Source organism: Giraffa tippelskirchi, chromosome 1, assembly GCF_054371585.1.
Source record: "Giraffa tippelskirchi isolate mGirTip1 chromosome 1, T2T-mGirTip1v1.2.pri, whole genome shotgun sequence".
Classification (NCBI taxonomy): domain Eukaryota; kingdom Metazoa; phylum Chordata; class Mammalia; order Artiodactyla; family Giraffidae; genus Giraffa; species Giraffa tippelskirchi.
The window spans coordinates 186,493,935-186,512,592 of NC_137275.1; the positions used below are offsets into that span (position 1 = coordinate 186,493,935).

Consider the following 18,658-nt stretch of genomic DNA (forward strand, 5'->3'; position numbering starts at 1 on the left):
TGAAGACACTCCCTCACCCTGCCTCCTTCCCCTCTACCCTAGAGAGACCAGACAAGCCCCACCTTGGGCTGGGGGAATCCGCAACTCCTTCCTTCCTCCTTCATGCACCCCAGCCCGTGTTCATGCCCTTTCTCTAGAGCCGAGACTCCTGGGGGGTGACACTGCCTTCCTTGTGCCCCCAGCTGCCTGTGGTGGATTCCTCACCAAGCTCAATGGCTCCATCACCAGCCCGGGCTGGCCCAAGGAGTACCCCCCTAACAAAAACTGCATCTGGCAGCTGGTGGCGCCCACCCAGTACCGCATTTCCCTGCAGTTCGACTTCTTTGAGACCGAGGGCAACGACGTAAGTGCCCACCCCGGGGGCTGAGGAGACTCAGCGAGGTCCGAGGTGTGGGGGTCTGGCTCAGTGCCGGCTTCCTACCCTCTGAAAGAAACACTCCAGGAATGTAGAGATGGAGAGCACCTCAGGGAAGCAGTGGGGCTCCGGAAGGAAGGCCCTGAAGGCCAGGGAGCATGTGGCATGTGGGAACGAAGGACATGGAGTCCGGACGCCTTTGGAGAGAGGCGGGGGTGGGGGGCTTGTGTGGGGAGCACAGGAGGAACTGATGGGGCGGGGGTGGCACCATTTTTTCATTATTAGAAGCGGCAAAAGAGATGTGGGCTTCCCAGGTGGCACTAGTGGTAAAGAACCCACCTACCCATACAGGAGACACAAGAGGCGCTGGTTTGATCCTTGAGTTGGGAAGATCCCCTGGAGGAGGGTATGGCAACCCACTCCAGTATTCTTGCCTGGGAAATCCCATGGGCAGAGGAGCCTGGCTGGCTACAGTTTGTGGGGTTGCGAAGAGTCAGACATGACTGAGCACATACATAGCAAAGGCGAAAGGACCCACAGAACGAGGAGCCTCCCTAGGTGGGGGTGGTCAGGAGCGGCTTCCTGGAGGAGGTGGCCTGGAGCTGCGCTGCCCCACAGGTGTGCAAGTACGACTTTGTGGAGGTGCGCAGTGGACTCACCGCCGACTCCAAGCTGCACGGCAAGTTCTGTGGCTCCGAGAAGCCCGAGGTCATCACCTCCCAGTACAACAACATGCGTGTGGAGTTCAAGTCCGACAATACGGTCTCCAAAAAGGGCTTCAAGGCCCACTTCTTCTCAGGTAAACCCGGACTGCCCAGCTTCGAGCCCCGCCTCCCCTTCTTACTGCCGCTGCACTCCCTGCACTCCCCAGCCCCTCCGGTGCCGGCGGCACGGTCTATCCCCACTAGCCCTCCACCACCAGCCAGCCCCTTCCTGCCTGAACTCCTTTATTCCTGAGCCCTCAGGGCAGTATGGGAGCCACCCTGAGGCTGGGCAGTACATAGACCTGCAGAAAGGAAGGGAGAGGGCACTCCAGGGCTTAGGAGCCCCAAGAGAGGGCAAGCCCTGGGAGCAGGGAGTGCAGCGAGGTGGACACTGCCCCAGGCAGAGGAGGAGGGTGTTTGTGTTGGACTGTGGGGCAGATTATGTGGCAGTGGTTGGATCTTTAATCAGACCCTGCATGTGCCAAGTGGGGTCATGCCGGGGGCTTCACAAGAGATAAGGAGCCCCTCCTGTCAACCCCAAAGCCTCCCCACTCCCCCAAGGCCCACGGTGAGGGGGACTCAGGTCCAATCAGCATTTGTCTGTTGAGAGCTGCCACATGTAAGGCTAGGGGTCAGTCCCTTTGATGGCCCCATCTCCAGGCAGACTCAATGGTAGTCAGAGCACCTGCACAGCCTCTCCAAGCTGGGACCTCCAGGGGTCCCCAGACACCTCTCCCCTGCTTTAGTAACCCACAGTCCTTCACCCGGGGCTAGGCTGGGAGGAGGCTGGTAGTCTTCTGGAGGCAGTAGGACCTGGGGCACCGACAGCATTTAGGGTAGAAGAGAGTGCAGGGGGTGGGGGGTGTGGACTGGCTGGAGTGGCCCAGGGGTCCTTAGCACACCTAGTGGGCCAGGCATGGGCGGCAGAAAGGCCAGAAGCCCCCGGCCGGGTCCCTGCTGCCTTCCTTCTCCCCTCTTCTGCCCGGAGTCCTGCATCCTTGAGCCCCCTGTGGCTGCCCTGCACCCCCGCCTACCCCACTGGATGCCATGCACTGCCCCTGTGCACTGGTTCCCCGCTTGGCACTGCCAGCCACCCTGCTCTGCATACAGTGCCCCCAGCCCTGGCCCCACTGCTGGCTGAGAACACCCCTGCAATGCAAATCCCTCTCTTCCCTGGGGACACCCCCAGAACTCCTCAAGGTGCTCACCAGAGGGCCGAGGGGACATAACATCTATACTTAGGGGTGGGCTCGGCGCCAGAAAAACCATTACCTGCTTACTCTTGTCTCTTCCTGCCCTTCTGTTGCTCTAGTCTTGGGGGGCGGTGGGGGGGACCAGTACCGCATCTGTCAGACCTAGAGCCCAGAGCTCTCTACCCGTGGTTGCTGCCCTGCCCTGGCACACCACTGTGCGCACCCCACCCTAAGCCCTGCATAGATGCATGCACACACACACACACACACACACACACACACACATACATACACACACATGCACACACACATGCAGTGCCCCTTTGCACAAGAAACCTGCAGAGGACCCTCGCCACTGGGCATCAAGGTTCAGCCCTCAGGGCCCCCTGGGGCACCTGACTCTGGACCCCCAGGAGAGGGGCTGTTTGGACTTTGGGACACCCAGCAAGGAGACCATAAGGCAAGAAGAAGAGAGAGCCTGAAGACCTTCACTGTGACCCCAGCCACCTTCCGGGGCATTTGGCACTGGAGGGTGAGTGCCATCTCCTTGTCCCGGCCTGTGTCCACCCCTGCTCCTGCCCTTCTTGCAACCTGCATTCTTGGCTCCCAGGAGAGGCCACCCCCACCACCACCATGCCAGAGCCCCGCCCCAGGCACGGTAGCAGTCCCTCCTCGGGGCTCACGGCTCTCACCGCCGCACTCAGCCACACTCTCCCACTCAGTTTTTCACTGGACAAGTATTTCTTTGACCCCTACAATGGGCCAGGCATCATACTTGGTACTTAGGGGAAATATGAGGAAGGTTTGAAGGTCAATTTCAGGAAAATCTTTGTTCACTCCATGGAGCTGCAACCCCTGAAGCTCCCAGCATAGGGTCACTAGTGTGTTCCTCAGTGAACTCCCAGGATGAGTTGTAGGGTGCTCATCACCCCCACATTTTCACAGGGCTTATGCAAAGGCAGCTTCCACAGGGCCCTCGCTCAGGGTCCCCCATGGTTCTCTAACTAGGAGACCTGGGGAAGGACTTGGTGACTCCACCTCTTGACCTTGGGTTTTTGTGGATCCTTCTTGGCCTGAGAGGGGATTGGATGAGTAGGGCCACCTGCAAGTCCATGCTCCAGCCCTCAGGCCCTTCTCCCAAGGGAGACCAAGGACAGGGCTTCCGTTGTCACAGACCCCGCCTGGCCATGTGAGTGCCAGCAGGCATCTTTCTAGCTTGGGGTTCATCTCTGGAATTCTTGTGTTCATCTCACAACCCCCTTCCCTGAATGCCTGCCTCTGTGCCAGGCTCTCAGTGCCCAAAATGACTGCAGAGAGACTGGAGAACATGTGTGTGTGATGTACAGCGTGCCTGTGGCCACGTGTCCCTCTGTGTATCAGTCTCTGTGTTCATGGGAGCGTGCATGTGCAGACCCACCCAAGCGGTAGCAGCTGAATGCATGAGCCCTCCGCAGGTCGCTAATCAGCCCGGGGTCTCTGCATCTGGGTGTGTCTCTGTTTGTACCCAGGTGCAGGGCCCTGAGGGCAGCTGTGCCCCTGTGTTTGCACCTGCGTGTGCTTCCTCACACATGGGGAGTGAGCAACCAGCGTCCGTCTGCGTGTGCACATGTGCACAAGTGGCTGATGGCCAATGTGTGTGCATGTGGTGTCTGAGTGAGAGGGGCTGGTGTGTATCCTGTGCACATGTGTGTGTGTGTCCCTGTGGGTGGGTGTCTGTGCTGCCGGGTCGAGAGGACAGTGCAGGGTGAGGGATCCTGTGTCTGTTGCTGTGTTGATGTGAGTGTGTGTCTGTCTGTAACACACTCTGTAGCTATAGCACCAGGACAACAGAGCCGAGCTCTGGATGAGGCCCCTTCCCATGGACCGCTCCCCTCTGCCAGACTTTAGTCTCCTTCCCCAGCGTGCAGCCTCGTCCTCACACCCAGGCCTTGTTCCTGCTGCGGGCTTCCTCCCACCCACCCCCTGTTGCTGTGCCTCCCCCCTACCCCGCTGCCCCTCCGTGACCTGGCTGCGCCGGACATGGCCGTCCTGCATGTGTGTCCTGCTGCCCGCCCCCCGCCCCTCGCCCTGCCTGTGGACCTCCCCTCGGAGCCAGGCCTGGTTTTCACTGCTCTCCCTCCCTGGCCCCCGCCCTCCACCCCCTTGGTCCCTTTTCTCCTTCTCTGTCTCGTTTCAGAAAAGAGGCCAGCTCTACAGCCCCCCCGGGGACGCCCCCACCAGCTCAAATTCCGAGTGCAGAAAAGAAACCGGACCCCCCAGTGAGGCCGGCCTGGCCTCCCGGACTCTTTGTTACTCAGGAACCTCACCTTGGACGGAATGGGCTGGGGGCTTTGCGGCCGCCCACCCCCACCTCCACTCGGCCTTGCCGGCCCACCTCCCTCTGGCCGGACAGAACTGGTGCTCTCCTCGCCCCCACTCCCCTCACATGGACAGGGGCCCCTCCTTGCCCCCCGCCCCCTCCCATTTTGATGGTGTCTGTGACATTTCCTGTTGTGAAGTAAAAGAGGGACCCCTGCGTCCTGCTCCTTTCTCTTGCAGTCTGCTTGTCCATGTGTTTGTTTTTCCACTTGTCCGTCTGTCCAGTAAGCAGGTAATGGTAGAGGGTGCCCATGTCGGTCAGCTCCAGACCCCAACCCTCCCTCCGTCCATTTCGACTTTCTCTCCACACAGCTGGCCTCCTCAGCTGGCTCCGCATGAGGCAGTGCCCCGGATCCCCACCATCGCCTTGACCTCCGCTCCCTGCCCTGCCTCCCAGGATGGGGAAGAAGCCCAGCCAGGCCTCCCACTTCCCTTGGGGTGCCCCTGCCCTTGGCCCGTGCACAGACCGGTCCTCCCTGGCTTGCTCCCCTGCAGACAAGGACGAGTGCTCCAAGGACAACGGCGGCTGCCAGCAGGACTGCGTCAACACCTTCGGCAGCTACGAATGCCAGTGTCGCAGTGGCTTCGTCCTCCACGACAACAAGCATGACTGCAAGGAAGGTAAGCGGCCCAAGTGCCCACGGCCAGCTGACAGCCTGAGAACCGAGACTGTGGAAAGGGCTCAGAGGTGCCGTCTCCCTTGGCCTCTGTTTGGACTCAGGAAGCTGAGTGACCTCTGAGGTCACCTCGTTTCGCCTTCCACGCTCCTCCCTCCACCAGCAACATCCAAGCCACACACACTTATGGAGGGGAGGGGCTTGCGGCTGCCCCCAGGCCCTGTTGTCAAGCTGATCTGGTAACTGGCGCTCCTTCAAATCCATGTTCAGGTGTGTCTCTTTATTCCAGCTTCCCTCTGTCAGGGGGGTGAGCTGGGACAGTGGTGAAGAGCTGGGCTCTGGAGCCAGGCTGCCTGGCCCATTCCCATCTCTTAGCCAGCTGTTGGCCCTGAGCCACTGACTCCCTCCCTCCACACCTGGATTTACTCATGGGTGTTGCCTGGTTGGGCGGCGATGCTGTGATGTGCTCCGAGAAGTGCCCAGCTCGTAGCAGGCACAATCACGTGTGTCACCATTGTTGATCACATACTCTGACCCCCGGGGACACCTAGAACAGGGCTGCTGCCTCCCCGACATTGAGGCTCTGCAGAATCTCAAAAACAGTTCTCGTGTCCTCTCCCGTATCACGTGATACCTCCTCTTTGTACACAATACAACCCTGGCCTGCTCCCTGTGGTCAATACCACTGTGGCCCATGCCAGCTGGTGATGCACTGTCCCCAGCTACACAACGCAGACTTGCCTTTGACCTTGACTGTCTGTGTGCCCTTGGGCCAGTCCCTTCACCCCTCTGAGTTCAACTGTCTCACCAATGAGATTGCCCTAAGCTTGCGAGCCCTTGCTTTGAGCACTTAGCACAGGGCCTGGCAGATGCCTCTTCTCACTGTCACTGTGTGGACAACCAAGGTGCCAGCAAATAAACTGCCAACTAGAATAAACATGGTTGAAGCACCAAGTGGACACTCCAGGGCTTCTCACCCCATCACTTCAGTCTCCCAGATACGGAGTTCCACTGACTCACGGAGCCCCCACATCTTTTAGCTAGAAGGAGGACCTTCTTCTGATGCTGTTTCTAAACTGCATGCCATCTCTGTGCTCTCTATGAAAATGAAGGTTTTGCTAAGGAACCTTCTGCACCAGCGTCAACAAGAGGGCAGGAGCAGGTGTAAAATTCCTATTCCTAGGAGGGTGGCCTGTGTGTGGCTCTGAGTCACTTGAGAAGCACATATGGCTCCTTACTCAAGTAATGGGCTAGTAATAAATCAGTGTTTCCTGACCCCCTGCAGAGGGTGCAGCGCTGTGCAAAGTTCTGTGGGGGATTAAAGATGGGGACCCCTCTGCTCTCAAGGAGACTACTGTCTGGCTGGGAAGAGAAGCAGGTGTGGAAATAAATTAGAGGGCAGGTAATACCAGTAAAAGTGGGGAGATAGTGAGTGTGGACAAGGAAAGCTGAAGATGAGTAATAGAAGCAGCTCATAGCTCAAACATGGAGACCAGTGACTCCACCTGGGCTGCTGGGCAGCCTGAGAGGGCCCTGCTCCTCTCTGGACCCTGGTGGCCTTGCATTTATCCTGTGAGCCTCTGACTATAGGCACAGCTGTGTGGGCTGCACGCCACCCACCCCTTTTTCCTTCTCAGCCCAGCAGTGCACTGGCTTTTCCTCAGAGGGATCTGTCAGATTGGATGATAACGAATAAAGAGCCTCAGCGTTTCAGTTGGAGTTTGTGAGGCTGTGCTTTTCCGAGGCAGAAAGCAGATTGCCATGGATCAAGGAGGCATGAGTAGTGAGAACGTGACATAGCATGTTTTCTTGAAAAAAAGGGAGATAGGAGGGATGGCAGTCAGAGGGGAGTGTTGTTTTAGGATGGGCAAAGTGTAGGAAGGTTCGTGGGCTGGACAAGCTGGCAGAGAGAGCAAGCGTGGGTAACGTGTGATACAGAGGTTCCCGGATGGTGGGCAGCAGTGAGCTCCAGCTCATGAAGGAAAATCTAGTCCTGCCCAGGAAGAGGGGCACCTTCTCTGAGATGAGGCAGGAGGGAGGGTGAGTGGAAAGGTGAGTTTGCAGGTAGGGGTCAGGAAGTTGAAGTCATTCATATTTGCAGACTCTGCCTTTCCCCAGGAGGCAAGAGGTGAGGTGGTCTGCTGGGACGGGGGGCTGGGAGTTGAGGAGAGGGCCAAAGGTCTGCAGCCGTAGCTGAGGAGGTGAGAGATGGAGCTGGTGAAGGGTGAGTCCAAAGAATACCAAGCAGTGGGGGCCCAGCCACACTTAGAGACCACGAATGTGGTTTTCCAAGATGGTACAGCTCAAGCATGGCCATTGGTGAGCAATCGGGGTGATGGGCCATGTGGTCCAGCTGATAGAGAAGCAAGGTAAGTAAACCCAGGAGGAAGTATTGGGAGAAACCAGAAGGATCAACACCATGGAGGTCTCTCTAAAGTTGACAAGGTGTTAAGGGAAATGGGGGAGGGGGGTGCACTGGCGCTGAGTGCCCTGGAAGAATGAGAGGTGGCCACCAGCACTGAGAATTTGTGGGTGATGGCAGAGCCTTGTGGGGAAGGAAGTGACAACTTGTAGAACTGAGAAGGTCAGGAGAGGCCAGCGTGCAGGTGGACCATCCATGTGTTTGCTGACGTCATCTAGGATGGTGGCAGGAGTGGAGTGAAGAGAACTGAATCAGGTGCCAAAGTCTTCTGTGAATGTGGAAGCATGGCAGGAGATCAGAGGATGCTAGCTTCTCAGGGGGCAGAGGAGGTGTGGCCAGATGGCCTCAAAGGTCCACGGGGTACCTGGGAGGGCTGCTTCCATAGATGCTGCCAGGCGAGGTCCAGCTTGGAACCAAGCAGCCAGATTTCCCCAGGCTGGATGGCTGAATAGAAAACAAGTCGTGTGAGCCTTCAGCTCATTTCTAAGTGGAAGACAAGAGAAGCAAGAAAGGGGGGGTAGGAGGGAGGAAAGGGCCTCCTTCCTTTCTTCATAGGGGCCATTAGAACCCAGGGGTCCCCACTGATCCCCTTCCCTGCCTCACCTCCCCACAGCGGGCTGTGACCACAAGGTGACATCCAGCAGCGGCACCATCACCAGTCCCAACTGGCCTGACAAGTACCCCAGCAAGAAGGAGTGTACCTGGTCCATCTCTAGCACCCCTGGGCACCGGGTCAAGCTGGTAAGGTGCCACTCCCAGGCCTGCTACTCCATGCCATCTACCCATCACCTATTTCCCATCGGCTCCAAAGCCTCACATCACTCAGAACACCTTAGGCTGGTTACTGGCTGAGCCCACAAGGCCAGCATCCCTGTGGGAACTGCGAGTCTGGCCTGGACAGAGGCCCTTTCCCCAGCATCATGTTGGGGTATACATGCCATTGCCCCATTCCTAGGTCCTCCTTCTCCCCATCCACCAGCAGCGGCCACTGTCCTGGTGTCCATGAACTGGGGTCCAGAGGTCTTGGTTTGTTGCCCACGTGTCCTGCCCTTGGCCGTATTCCTGATTCTCTGTTCTCCCTCACACCCTCCAGACCTTCATGGAGATGGACATTGAGTCCCAGCCTGAGTGTGCCTATGACCACCTGGAGGTGTATGATGGGCGTGACTCCAAGGCCCCCGTCCTAGGCCGCTTCTGCGGGAGCAAGAAGCCCGAGCCTGTTCTGGCCACGGGCAACCGCATGTTCCTGCGCTTCTACTCTGACAACTCCGTGCAGAGGAAGGGCTTCCAGGCGTCCCATTCCACAGGTGAGCCCGCTGCAGGCCAGGTGCCCTCATGCAGTCATTTGTCCTGGAGGCATCTGCTGATTCTGGTCTCAAATGCAGACCGGGGGCTTGGATGGGGGGTTTACAAATACCTCCTGAAGACACATACAGGCCCAGCCTCTGGCCCAGTGAGGAGACAGCATGTCCTGAAGGCTACTAAGCTGATTTCTGCTTCAGGACCTTTGCACCAGCAGTTCTCTGGCTTGAAACACCTAAAATCATCTTCCCTTGAATCATTACTCTATCTCATTATTTGAGACTCAGCTCAAATGCCTCCTCAGTATAGAGACTTTCCCTGCCCATCTAATATAAAGCAATGCCCTCTTCCTTCTTTTTATATCATTCAGCTTTATTTTCACCAATGTGCTTATTTTCACCAACTGGAATTATCTTATATATTTGTTTACTTGCTTATTATCTACTCTCCTTGTCCCCCTAGAAGTAAACCTTCACAGAGCAGGAACTTTCTGTCTTGGCCCTGCTGTCTTTGTAGAACTAGACTAGTTCTTGGCCCCAGTAGGTGCTCAAAAAATATTTACTGAATATTTTTTGAAATATTACTGAAAGCAAAGTAAGCCTTCTGGGCAAAGGAGGGGAAGTCCTGATTTGGGGTACGAAGGTCAGAAAACAGGGCAGTAACAATAAGGGGTAGAGAACCCAGAGATGGGGAGGGAATCCCTAGTGGCAGGACACTTGACTGTGCAGTAGCCCACCCACATCCCACCCCCTAAATCCACTCGTTCATTCATCCTACAGACATTCATTAACATGCAGCATGTATGTGACAGCATCCTGAGTGTGGGTCATAAAATGAACAAAGCGGACAAACCTCAGTCCTTGAGGGATTTACTCTGCATCTACTTGTTCATTTATTCAACAACTTTTTATGGAGCCCTGGCCCCCTGCAGGGGACTCAGAGGGGCATGGGGAAATGAATCAGCCATGAGCCCTTCACCCTGCCCACCTGGGAACCCGCAGCCTGGTGGTGAGACGGGACCCAGACAGATAATTCCAACAGAAGACAAAACACGACCAGGGCCTCGCTCTGGGTGTGAGATGATGGGTCACTGCAGGCAGGAGAGGACCCCAAGCACAGTCAAAACTCCAGATAGCTCTGGGTGTACACAAATGAATGCAGGTCATGTAGTGTGGCTAGAGCAATGGGCACGTGATGACAGCAGTGAACTGGGGATGGTGTGGCTACAGAGAAAGGCTATAGCCTGGTCCTGCGAGGCCTGGGATGTCAGGCCAACTGTGGTCTCTGGGGGCTTGGCAGGCTTCTTGGAGTCTTAAGCTACCTGTTGGGGAGGTCCCAGAACTGATGGATCCACAGCCTCCTCTCCTTCCTTTCAGCTCAGGCCATGCCCACCTACTTCCCTCCCTCCCCCAACCCCCACCGTGAGCCCAGGTGTCCTGGAGGCCAGAGAATGTCCAGAGAAGGTATACATGGATGGCCTTGCCCTCTTTGGCCGCCCCCAGCACAGGGTCACACACTGGAGGCCCGGAACTTCATATGACTCTCAGAGCTGCTATGTTTGGCACACATTGTGTTTTTTAAAAACCCAAGCCAACATTTAAAAATTAGGAGTTTTCACATAAAACCCAGATGGACATCTTCTCGCTTAAGAACGGGAGCTCTGGCGTCACAGAGCCCGCATTCTTCCATGACAGCTATCAGCTGGAGCAAATTAGCAACGTTCTCTTTCAACAAGTGCATCCTCCCTGGGGCCTCCATGGAGAGTGGCCTTTCACCCGCCGCGTCCCCGGGCCTCCGTGGGCATCTCTCCAGAGAGAGAGCAGCAGAGCACTAGTTCCAGGCCAAGTCCTGGGCTGGGCCCAAGCCCACCTATCTCTAGCCATGTGGCACTGTCCCAGGGCCTCCATCCGGCCAGGAGAGCTGCACGTGGGAAGGGACAGTGCCTGGGCCATGACTGGGCTCCGGGGCGGCGGCTGACCTTGTGTCTCCCTCCTCCCTCTAGAGTGTGGTGGCCAGGTTCAGGCAGAGGTGAAGACCAAGGACCTTTACTCCCACGCCCAGTTTGGCGACAACAACTACCCAGGGGGAGTGGACTGCGAGTGGGTCATCGTAGCCGAGGAAGGCTACGGTGTGGAGCTTGTGTTCCAGACCTTCGAGGTGGAAGAGGAGACCGACTGCGGCTATGACTACATGGAGCTCTTCGACGGCTATGACAGCACTGCCCCCAGGCTGGGACGCTACTGTGGATCAGGGGTGAGGCCCCCACACTCTCCACCCCTCTTGCCCCAGTGCAGGGACCCAGTGCCTCTGTAGACGTGTGCAGCAGCCCCTGCCTGGCAGTTTGCAGGAGCCAGAGGTCCAGCCTGGTGGGTCTCCCAGCTCACAAAGGCCCACCTGGCCCTGGGCCATCCCCACCCAGGAAACAAGGTCCTTTCTGGCTGACACTGAGGTTCCTGCAGCCTCTGGGATAGACCCCACCCTGACCCAAGCCTGCTCAGCACCACTTCAGTTGGGTCTCCAAGGCAGTTTGGATTGGAGGAGGAGGTTGGAGTTCCCTCTGCCCCCTCATTCCCTTGCCCTGGTCCAGAGGCAGCTGAGCAGGGCCCAGAATGAGGGCAGAGGTTGGGGCAAGAGCCAGGGCACAGGGCTGAGCTGAGCTGCACTAGGCAGTCATCCTGGCCGAGCCATAACAATACCCTCATCTCTTGCGCTGCCAATTTCTCTTCTTGGTGACAGGCCAGCTGGTCCCGAAGCATATTGGTGCTGCTGTCCAAGCAGATACTGAGCATCATTTCTTGGTCCATAAAATGGCACTTTCAGAGGCAGTGGGCAAGAATTTGCTTGATGGGGTTTTAACTAAGGTCACAGGAAAACCACAGAGGTGGATTTATTTTCCTCCAGGCAGAGCCTGTGAATTCTTTGGTGTTTTTTTTTTTTCTTTTCTTTTTTAATCCTCTCTTCCTTCAGAGAATGCCATCTTCCCCTCCCCATTCTACATACCCACACACACTTTGGCACGTGTACTCACACTCATATGTACACTCAGACATGCCCTCCTGCCTATCCCTTCCTGCTCTCCTGCCTCTCATGGCCGTGCTCTAGGACAGGCTGGGTGCCCCAGAAAGGGTTAATCTTCCCAGGAGCTGCAGCAGCTGCTGGACCCAGCATTGGCCGTGCAATCTCCCCTTAGGAGCAGAGCTTCAGCCTTTGTCAACTGGCAAAGGCTGGACAGGACTGGGACAGGGTTGGGGGGATGGGGACATGGAGCACACAGCCCCCTTGCCAGCCAGGCTCAGCTGCTCTGGATCCCTGGGCTACCAAGCAAGCGCCCCCTCCCCGCTTTGCCCTTTGCATCTCCCTTGACCTGATACCTTCGGGTGAGTCACACACCAAATCGGGTGTCCCTAGGTGGCTTCTTGCAGAGACTGCCTTCAGGCTGGAGCCAGCGGGAGGGGACTGGGGAGGGAACCCAGTTCCGTCAAGGCTTCCTGGCATGGTTGCTGGAAACATCCCCAGGGTTCTCGGAAATGATCCTTTCCACGCCTCGAGGGCCAGGGCCTCCGTGTGCTGATGCTCCGTGGGCGGCTGCCACTCTGAGCCCTGCACACAGAGGCGAGGAGGGGCTTGCAGGAGCCTCGGAAGGGGCATCACCTGGAGCCCACCATGGCCCGCATCTGAGGAGGGGAGGAGGGGAGTGGCCAAGTCCAGGTCTGGGGGACCCAGCTGTCCTGTCTTCTCCAAGAGACAGCCGGATTGCAAGAAGGCAGCTGACAAATTACTCCCTTTGCAAATCCCTTTGCAAAACCCTGTCACAGCCATCCTCTTATTTGTCTCCCTGGCCCCTGCCACCTCCACCCACCTTTCTAGACTTGAAGAGCAGAGAGCATTTGCTCCTTCCTGTTTGCTTTTGAGAGGAGTGAGGCCCTGAGAGGGGCAGTGCATTGCCTGAGACTTCACAACTAACTAGTTAGGCACTGGGTATGGAATGGAAGTGTGACTCTGAACTTAAGCCCCCAGTACCTCCCCTACTCCAGAGTCCATGCTAAGTTGCTTCAGTCATGTCCGACTCTTTGTAATGCCATGGACTGTAGCCTGCCAGGCCTCTGTCCATGGGAGTCTCCAGGCAAGAATGCTGCAGTGGGTTGCCATGCCTTCCTCCAGGGGATCCTCCCAACCCAGAGATCACACCCGTGTCTCCTGCATTGGCAGGCGGATTCTTTACCACCAGAACCACCTGGGAAGCCCTCCCCCTACTCCAAGTGCCCCGTTAAACTCCAGCTCGCAAGAGTCCTCCTCCTGCTTCAAGGGGGAACCTGGTGGGAGTCTGGAGCCACCCGCCTCCCTTATAGCAGGAGAACTCGGGGAGGGAAAGAGCAGCTCCGGCCCCCGGTCCTCAGCCTCCTGCCCACCCCTTTCCTCTAACAGCCTCCTGAGGAGGTGTACTCGGCGGGCGACTCTGTTCTGGTGAAATTCCACTCGGATGACACCATCACCAAAAAAGGCTTCCACCTGCGATACACCAGCACGAAGTTCCAGGACACTCTACACAGCAGAAAGTGACCGCTGCCCTCACGCAGCAGGGATGGGAGGCCTGCTGCCCTTGGTCACCTGAGCCGGACAGCGGGGGGCGGGCAGAAAGTGGGTACCCCGTCCCTGTCCACTGGGTGCCAGGACCTGCAGGCTGATGGTCCCAGTGAAGCTGTCCTCTGGAGGCAGGGCACTGGACTCCCACATGAGCCACTGCCCCACGATCCCTTCCTCCCTCGACCCCAACCCTGGGAGGGAGGGGCCAGGGCCAGGGAGCCAGAGCTTGCCCTGAGACACTTGAAGTGGCCATTCCTCTCTGAGGGCCCAGCCCCATGTGTGAGGAGGACCCGCCCACCTTCCCCGCCCATCTCCATGCACCCTATTGTGTATAGCCAGTGGCATATCTTCATTGTAATGTACGTTTCCCATCCCTCCCCCTCTCCTGATTTGGTTTTGTTTGAAGCCCCCACCTCCCCCTGTTTCCTGGGGCGCGAATTTCCATGCATGTCCCACAGGAGCCATTTGCGGGAGGATGAAGGGGAGGGGTTGGGGGCATCAAGACAGGGCTTCTCTCAGGCCCAGCGGCTGGTCGGCCACACCAGGGCACCCCAGCCAATAAACCGAAAGTGTTACAGCCAGTGTCATGTGCCAGAGGCTGTCTGGGATGTGGGGGTGGTGGTGGAGGGGAGGGTGGTGCTGGGCACACATCTTCTTCCAGATGTGAGTCTGAGGCCGGCGCATAGCCAGGACACCTGGCCTCGCCAGCTGCCCTTCCTGCCTTTGATTCCAGGGCCCCTGAGAGTGTGATTTCACACTCAGACACACACAGATACGGGTGCCTTGCACACTTGAGCCTGCAGGCGCCCCCATACCTCATAACCCTCCCACACAACCCAAGGGGCAGAATGGAACGTTCTGTAAAGCGGCTGTGCGATGGGAAGAGAGGAGGTATGTCAAGGGAATGATGGCATGTGTCTGTCTAGCCGGTGTCCAGCCAGTGTCCAGAGGGGTCTTCCATCTCTGGGTCTGGGTGGTGGGCTACAAGAGCCCACCTGGACCCAGAGTACCATCATCAGCCAGAGCAGATCTTCAATCAGCTCCCAGTGTCTTCCTTCCTGAAGGTCAGACCCCCGAGTGCTGGCCCCTCGGGACCATCTCTCTTCGGGGAGACAAGAGCCAGACGCTAGGCAGCCACAGAGCAAACATTCCAGCTCTGGGCCCCTCTCCCGAAGCGACCCATGGCTGTGTCATGTCTGGCCTTTCCTTCCTGCCTCTGCCTTCTCCCTCCGCAGCCAACAGTGAGGTACAGACCTCAGACCTGTCTCCCCGGAGGCCAGCAGGAGAGAAACCACATCCCTACTCCTTCCTTTCAAAGGACCCTCTCTCCCTACTTTCTCTCCATGGATCTCACAGGGAAAGAAAACCCAGAGAGGAACCAGCTTCTCTGCCTATACGGGCTACTCCCAGATTCCAGAGCAAGCCAGCGGTCTGCTCCAAGCCGTGGGGCTCCCTGAGGGCCTCCAGTGGGACTGTGGGTCTTTTCCTGCCCTAGACTTCTCCCTACAGCAGAGCCAGATGTGCCAGATACTAAATCTGGACTCTGGGCGGGGGGGACCCACCCCCAGGGAACAGTATGGCGTGTTGCATCCCATTCTGGTCCTTTAAACAATGGAAACCAGACACACGGCTAGTGTCCGATGTGCAAGTAGGCTGATGTGACCCCACAGTCAGGCTGCAACCCTCTCTTCTAGTCCTGACTTCAGGTGAGGGAGTGGGTGATGGCTGGAAGGCCAGCAAGGTCCCAGGCTGTGATGTCATGGCCACCCTTCCACCTCCTCTGACCAGAATGTTCAGCACAGCCCAGAGGACCATGAATAGAACAGAAAGGCCCCAAAACCATTTGGAGCCACCTGAGCATCTCATCTGGACACTTTGCCAACCAACCTGGGCTCAGCTCTGCAGCAGAGTTCATCGTCAGTGGTCCCAGCTCTCCTCGCCAGCCCCCCAGGTTGCTCTGAAGCTCAGAGGACCACACTTTTGGTACACAAGCCTCATGTGTAAAGGGAGCCGGGATCCTAGCCCAGGTCCAGGCTGCAGGGCAGAAAGTACCCCATCTTCCCTCCAGGTCAGCACAGCCAGACACAGGTCAGGACCAACCCACGCAGCTGCCCGGGGGACCCACCCCTAGGCTCCATCACTGCCATAAACTCGGGCCCCTCTAATGAGCCAGGGGCCTGTGCTGGCTGGGCCCTCCGTCTTCCCTGGGCCCTTCTTCCCGGAGGCTACCTCTGGGTAGTGAAGGCTGCTTGGGAGCTGGCAGCAGGCCATTGATACACATTCCAGAACTTAATGAATGATTCTCCAGACCCAGCCCACCCTCACCTTCTGGCTGCTTGCAGGCTTCAAGACTAGATGAACCCCAGTGCAGCTGCCCAACCGCTCAGGTGATTCCACGTCAGAGGACGGAACCCTTCCTCCTCCAACTGTCCCCAAACCCCTGAAATCATCCTGAGCTCCTCTGGTCCTGAGTGTGTGGCCAGCAGCAGAAGAATTAGAATGATCCTGCCCCAGATGGCGCTCCCAGCCTGGAAACCCAGGTGGAGATAACCCCAAATCCTGGAGCCCCAGGCTCTCCCCTCCAGGTGCACTTCTCTAACCCCTGGAGGACATAGCCAGCCCTGGCCTGGCGGTCAGGAGACCTAGCTCTGCCTTGCTTCACCCTGTGATGTTGGCCAGTTTGTCCCCTCTCTGGGCCTCTGCTCCCTAGTCTGTCACCTTTCCCCAGCAACCCTTCCTATCAGGGTGTAGTCTCCAAAAGTCAGGCTCCTGAGGCAGCTGGGGGCTTCCAGGGCCAACCGTTGGCTCAATTGCAGAAGGAAGATTGGATACCTCACACTGCCCCCTCACTCCTTTTTGCCCATCTCTTTCCCTTTCCTGCACTCTAATCCCACGTGCTTCTTGGTCAGTTGTGAAGTTATAAGCTTAAATGTAACACAGCCAGTTTCTGGACTTCCTGGGCAGTCCAGTGGTTAAGACTCTGCGCTTTCAATGCAGGGTGTGCAGATTCAGTCCCTGGTCAGGGAACTAAGACCCCACATGCAGAGAGGCATGGCCAAAAAAAGTTTAAAAATAAATAAAATGTGATAAAATAAGAACATAGCCAATTTTGAATACAAGCTTTCCCATTTAGTGACTGTGTGCCCTTGGGTGAGTCATTTAACTGCTCTGAACCTTGGTTTCTTCATCTTGACCCAAAGGATGATAACACAGAGAGAAAGGAAGAGATCACATTGAAGGGAGCCTGTCAAAGTGCCTAGCAAATAGGCATTCTGTAAATGGGTCTTCTTTTCCTGTCATCTGCCAAACAATTCTCCGGTTCCCGGATGACGTGCTTCCTGCGCTGAAAGGAAACGTCTGGGTTCACCAGTCTCCAGTCGTGCGTCAGGAGTTGAGCACAGAACTGCATGTGTCTGCCAGAAAGGGCAATGCTTTTCCCACAGCAGGGCGGGGCTCGCAGGGCAGCAGGCGACATATTTCTTTCTAAGCTGGTAGACTTGCTGGGCACCTCCCAAGTCACACCCTGTGCTTGACTGTCCCCACACACAAGGCTGATTCTAGAATCTGTGAAGAGATCTGCTGTCCCAGTTTGTAAAAATAGTAGTGCCTGACTTGGGGAGCTGCTAGATGTTTCTCCCAGAGTCAGGAGGCCCCCAACCCAGCACACCCCCCACCCTACCACCCCTCCCCCGCTGACCAGTCTGCTTCTCCTGCTCCAGCTCCCTCCCAGGCTCCCAACCCTCCCCTCCCCCATCCCAGGAACATCTGGTTCCAATCTCTTCCAGATGCTGTGGCCAAGCTGTTTTATGGCCAATCACCTCAGCTCAGCTTCCTGAAGGCCTCCCTCCATTTCGGGGAATGGTCCCTCCTTGTCCCCTTCCTTGGAACCCCTACCACCTCTTTTCCTAACACGGAGAAGAGATGCATGTCAAAGCCAGAGGAAACTGTGAGGGTCCTCGGAACTGGCACCTTCTCTCCCACTTCCTTGGAGGGGGCCTGTCATCCATCCAGGATTAAAAGAAAGATGCTACTCCAGGGGGAAAGGAACAGATAGGGAAGTATGGGCATATGTCTGGGCAGAGGAGACTGTTTATGTGTGTGAGTCTGTGTGTATGTGTGTGTGCACATGTGTGTGGTGGAGGGTTAGGAGTGTGTGAGGACATGTCCATGTGTTGGGTGTGACTGTGTTTGTACCTGCACAGCAAAAAATACCCCACCTGTAACCTGGAAGTGCCCTTTGGTGGCCAGCCCCTCACTGTCCCTCCCTGCCTGCACTGGAGCAGGGCTAACTTGGAGCCCCTCTGCTGGACAGTGGCTGCTGTAGTCTAAGGTTGTCCTTCACCTTGCAGTTCTCTGTGGCCACCAAGGCTGTCTTCCATATCCAGCCCAGGGAAGCAGTGTGTGTGCATGTGTGTGTGCACATGTAGACCTCTCTCCTTCTACCAGGTCAGATTAGAGGGACACTGATCAAAAGGGACCCCAGGGCAGATGCCAGCAGATGACTTGACCCAGCTCTATTGGACAGGCGCCTGGAGCAATGCTGGAGTGCCGGAAAGTGGCCATCTGGGGAGAAGCAAGAAGAGGCTGTCCGGAGGAAACCTACATGCAACCCTACCACCACCCCTGCTTCACCTGGTTTCTTCATCTTCCTCTAAGAGGACCCTGGAAGCCAATCTCTTCTTCTAAGAAACCCACAAAGGATTTGCAAAAGAAAGATTGAAGCCTGTCCCTCTCGGGGACACTGAAAACCCCTCAGGTCCTGCCCAGAGGTGGAAGGATGGACCCTGGAGGTCACCGCCCCATCCTTAGAATCCTGTGCATGCCAAGTCGCTTCAGTTGTGTCTGACTCTTTGTGACCCCGTGAACTGTAGCCTGCCAGGCTCCTCTGTCCATGGGATTCTTCAGGCAAGAATACTGGAGTGGGTTACCATGCCCTCCTCCAGGGGATCTTCCTGACCCAGGGATTGAACCCATGTCTCTTATGTCTGCTGCATTGGCGGGAGTGTTCTTTACCACTAGTCCCACCTGGGAAGCCACCCTAGAACCCTGGGCTCCAAATATTCCCCACTAGCCTTTAAAATTAGCTTCCTTGGCACTTTTGACTCCACAGCGCCCCCTGGTGT

At 56.9% G+C, this 18,658-nt stretch overlaps 1 protein-coding gene across 6 annotated transcripts in view; it reads left to right on the forward strand.

Annotated features, from left to right (window-relative positions):
• The window catches only part of BMP1 (bone morphogenetic protein 1), a 45,601-nt gene extending 31,485 nt beyond the window's left edge, over positions 1-14,116 (forward strand). For 3 of the 6 annotated variants that reach the window (XM_081513758.1, XM_081513766.1, XM_081513745.1), the window contains exons 14-20: positions 183-343; positions 974-1,154; positions 5,106-5,231; positions 8,263-8,390; positions 8,743-8,956; positions 10,954-11,204; positions 13,377-14,116. In XM_081513758.1, the coding sequence (XP_081369884.1) occupies positions 183-343; positions 974-1,154; positions 5,106-5,231; positions 8,263-8,390; positions 8,743-8,956; positions 10,954-11,204; positions 13,377-13,511 (1,196 nt within the window). In that variant the 3' untranslated portion in view covers positions 13,512-14,116. Of the gene's footprint in view, positions 1-182; positions 344-973; positions 1,155-2,665; positions 2,785-4,428; positions 5,232-8,262; positions 8,391-8,742; positions 8,957-10,953; positions 11,205-13,376 lie in introns of all 6 variants that reach the window. The other 3 variants (XR_014060500.1, XR_014060503.1, XR_014060508.1) reach the window with 2 other exon arrangements.
• The last annotated feature ends 4,542 nt before the right edge of the window (positions 14,117-18,658 follow it).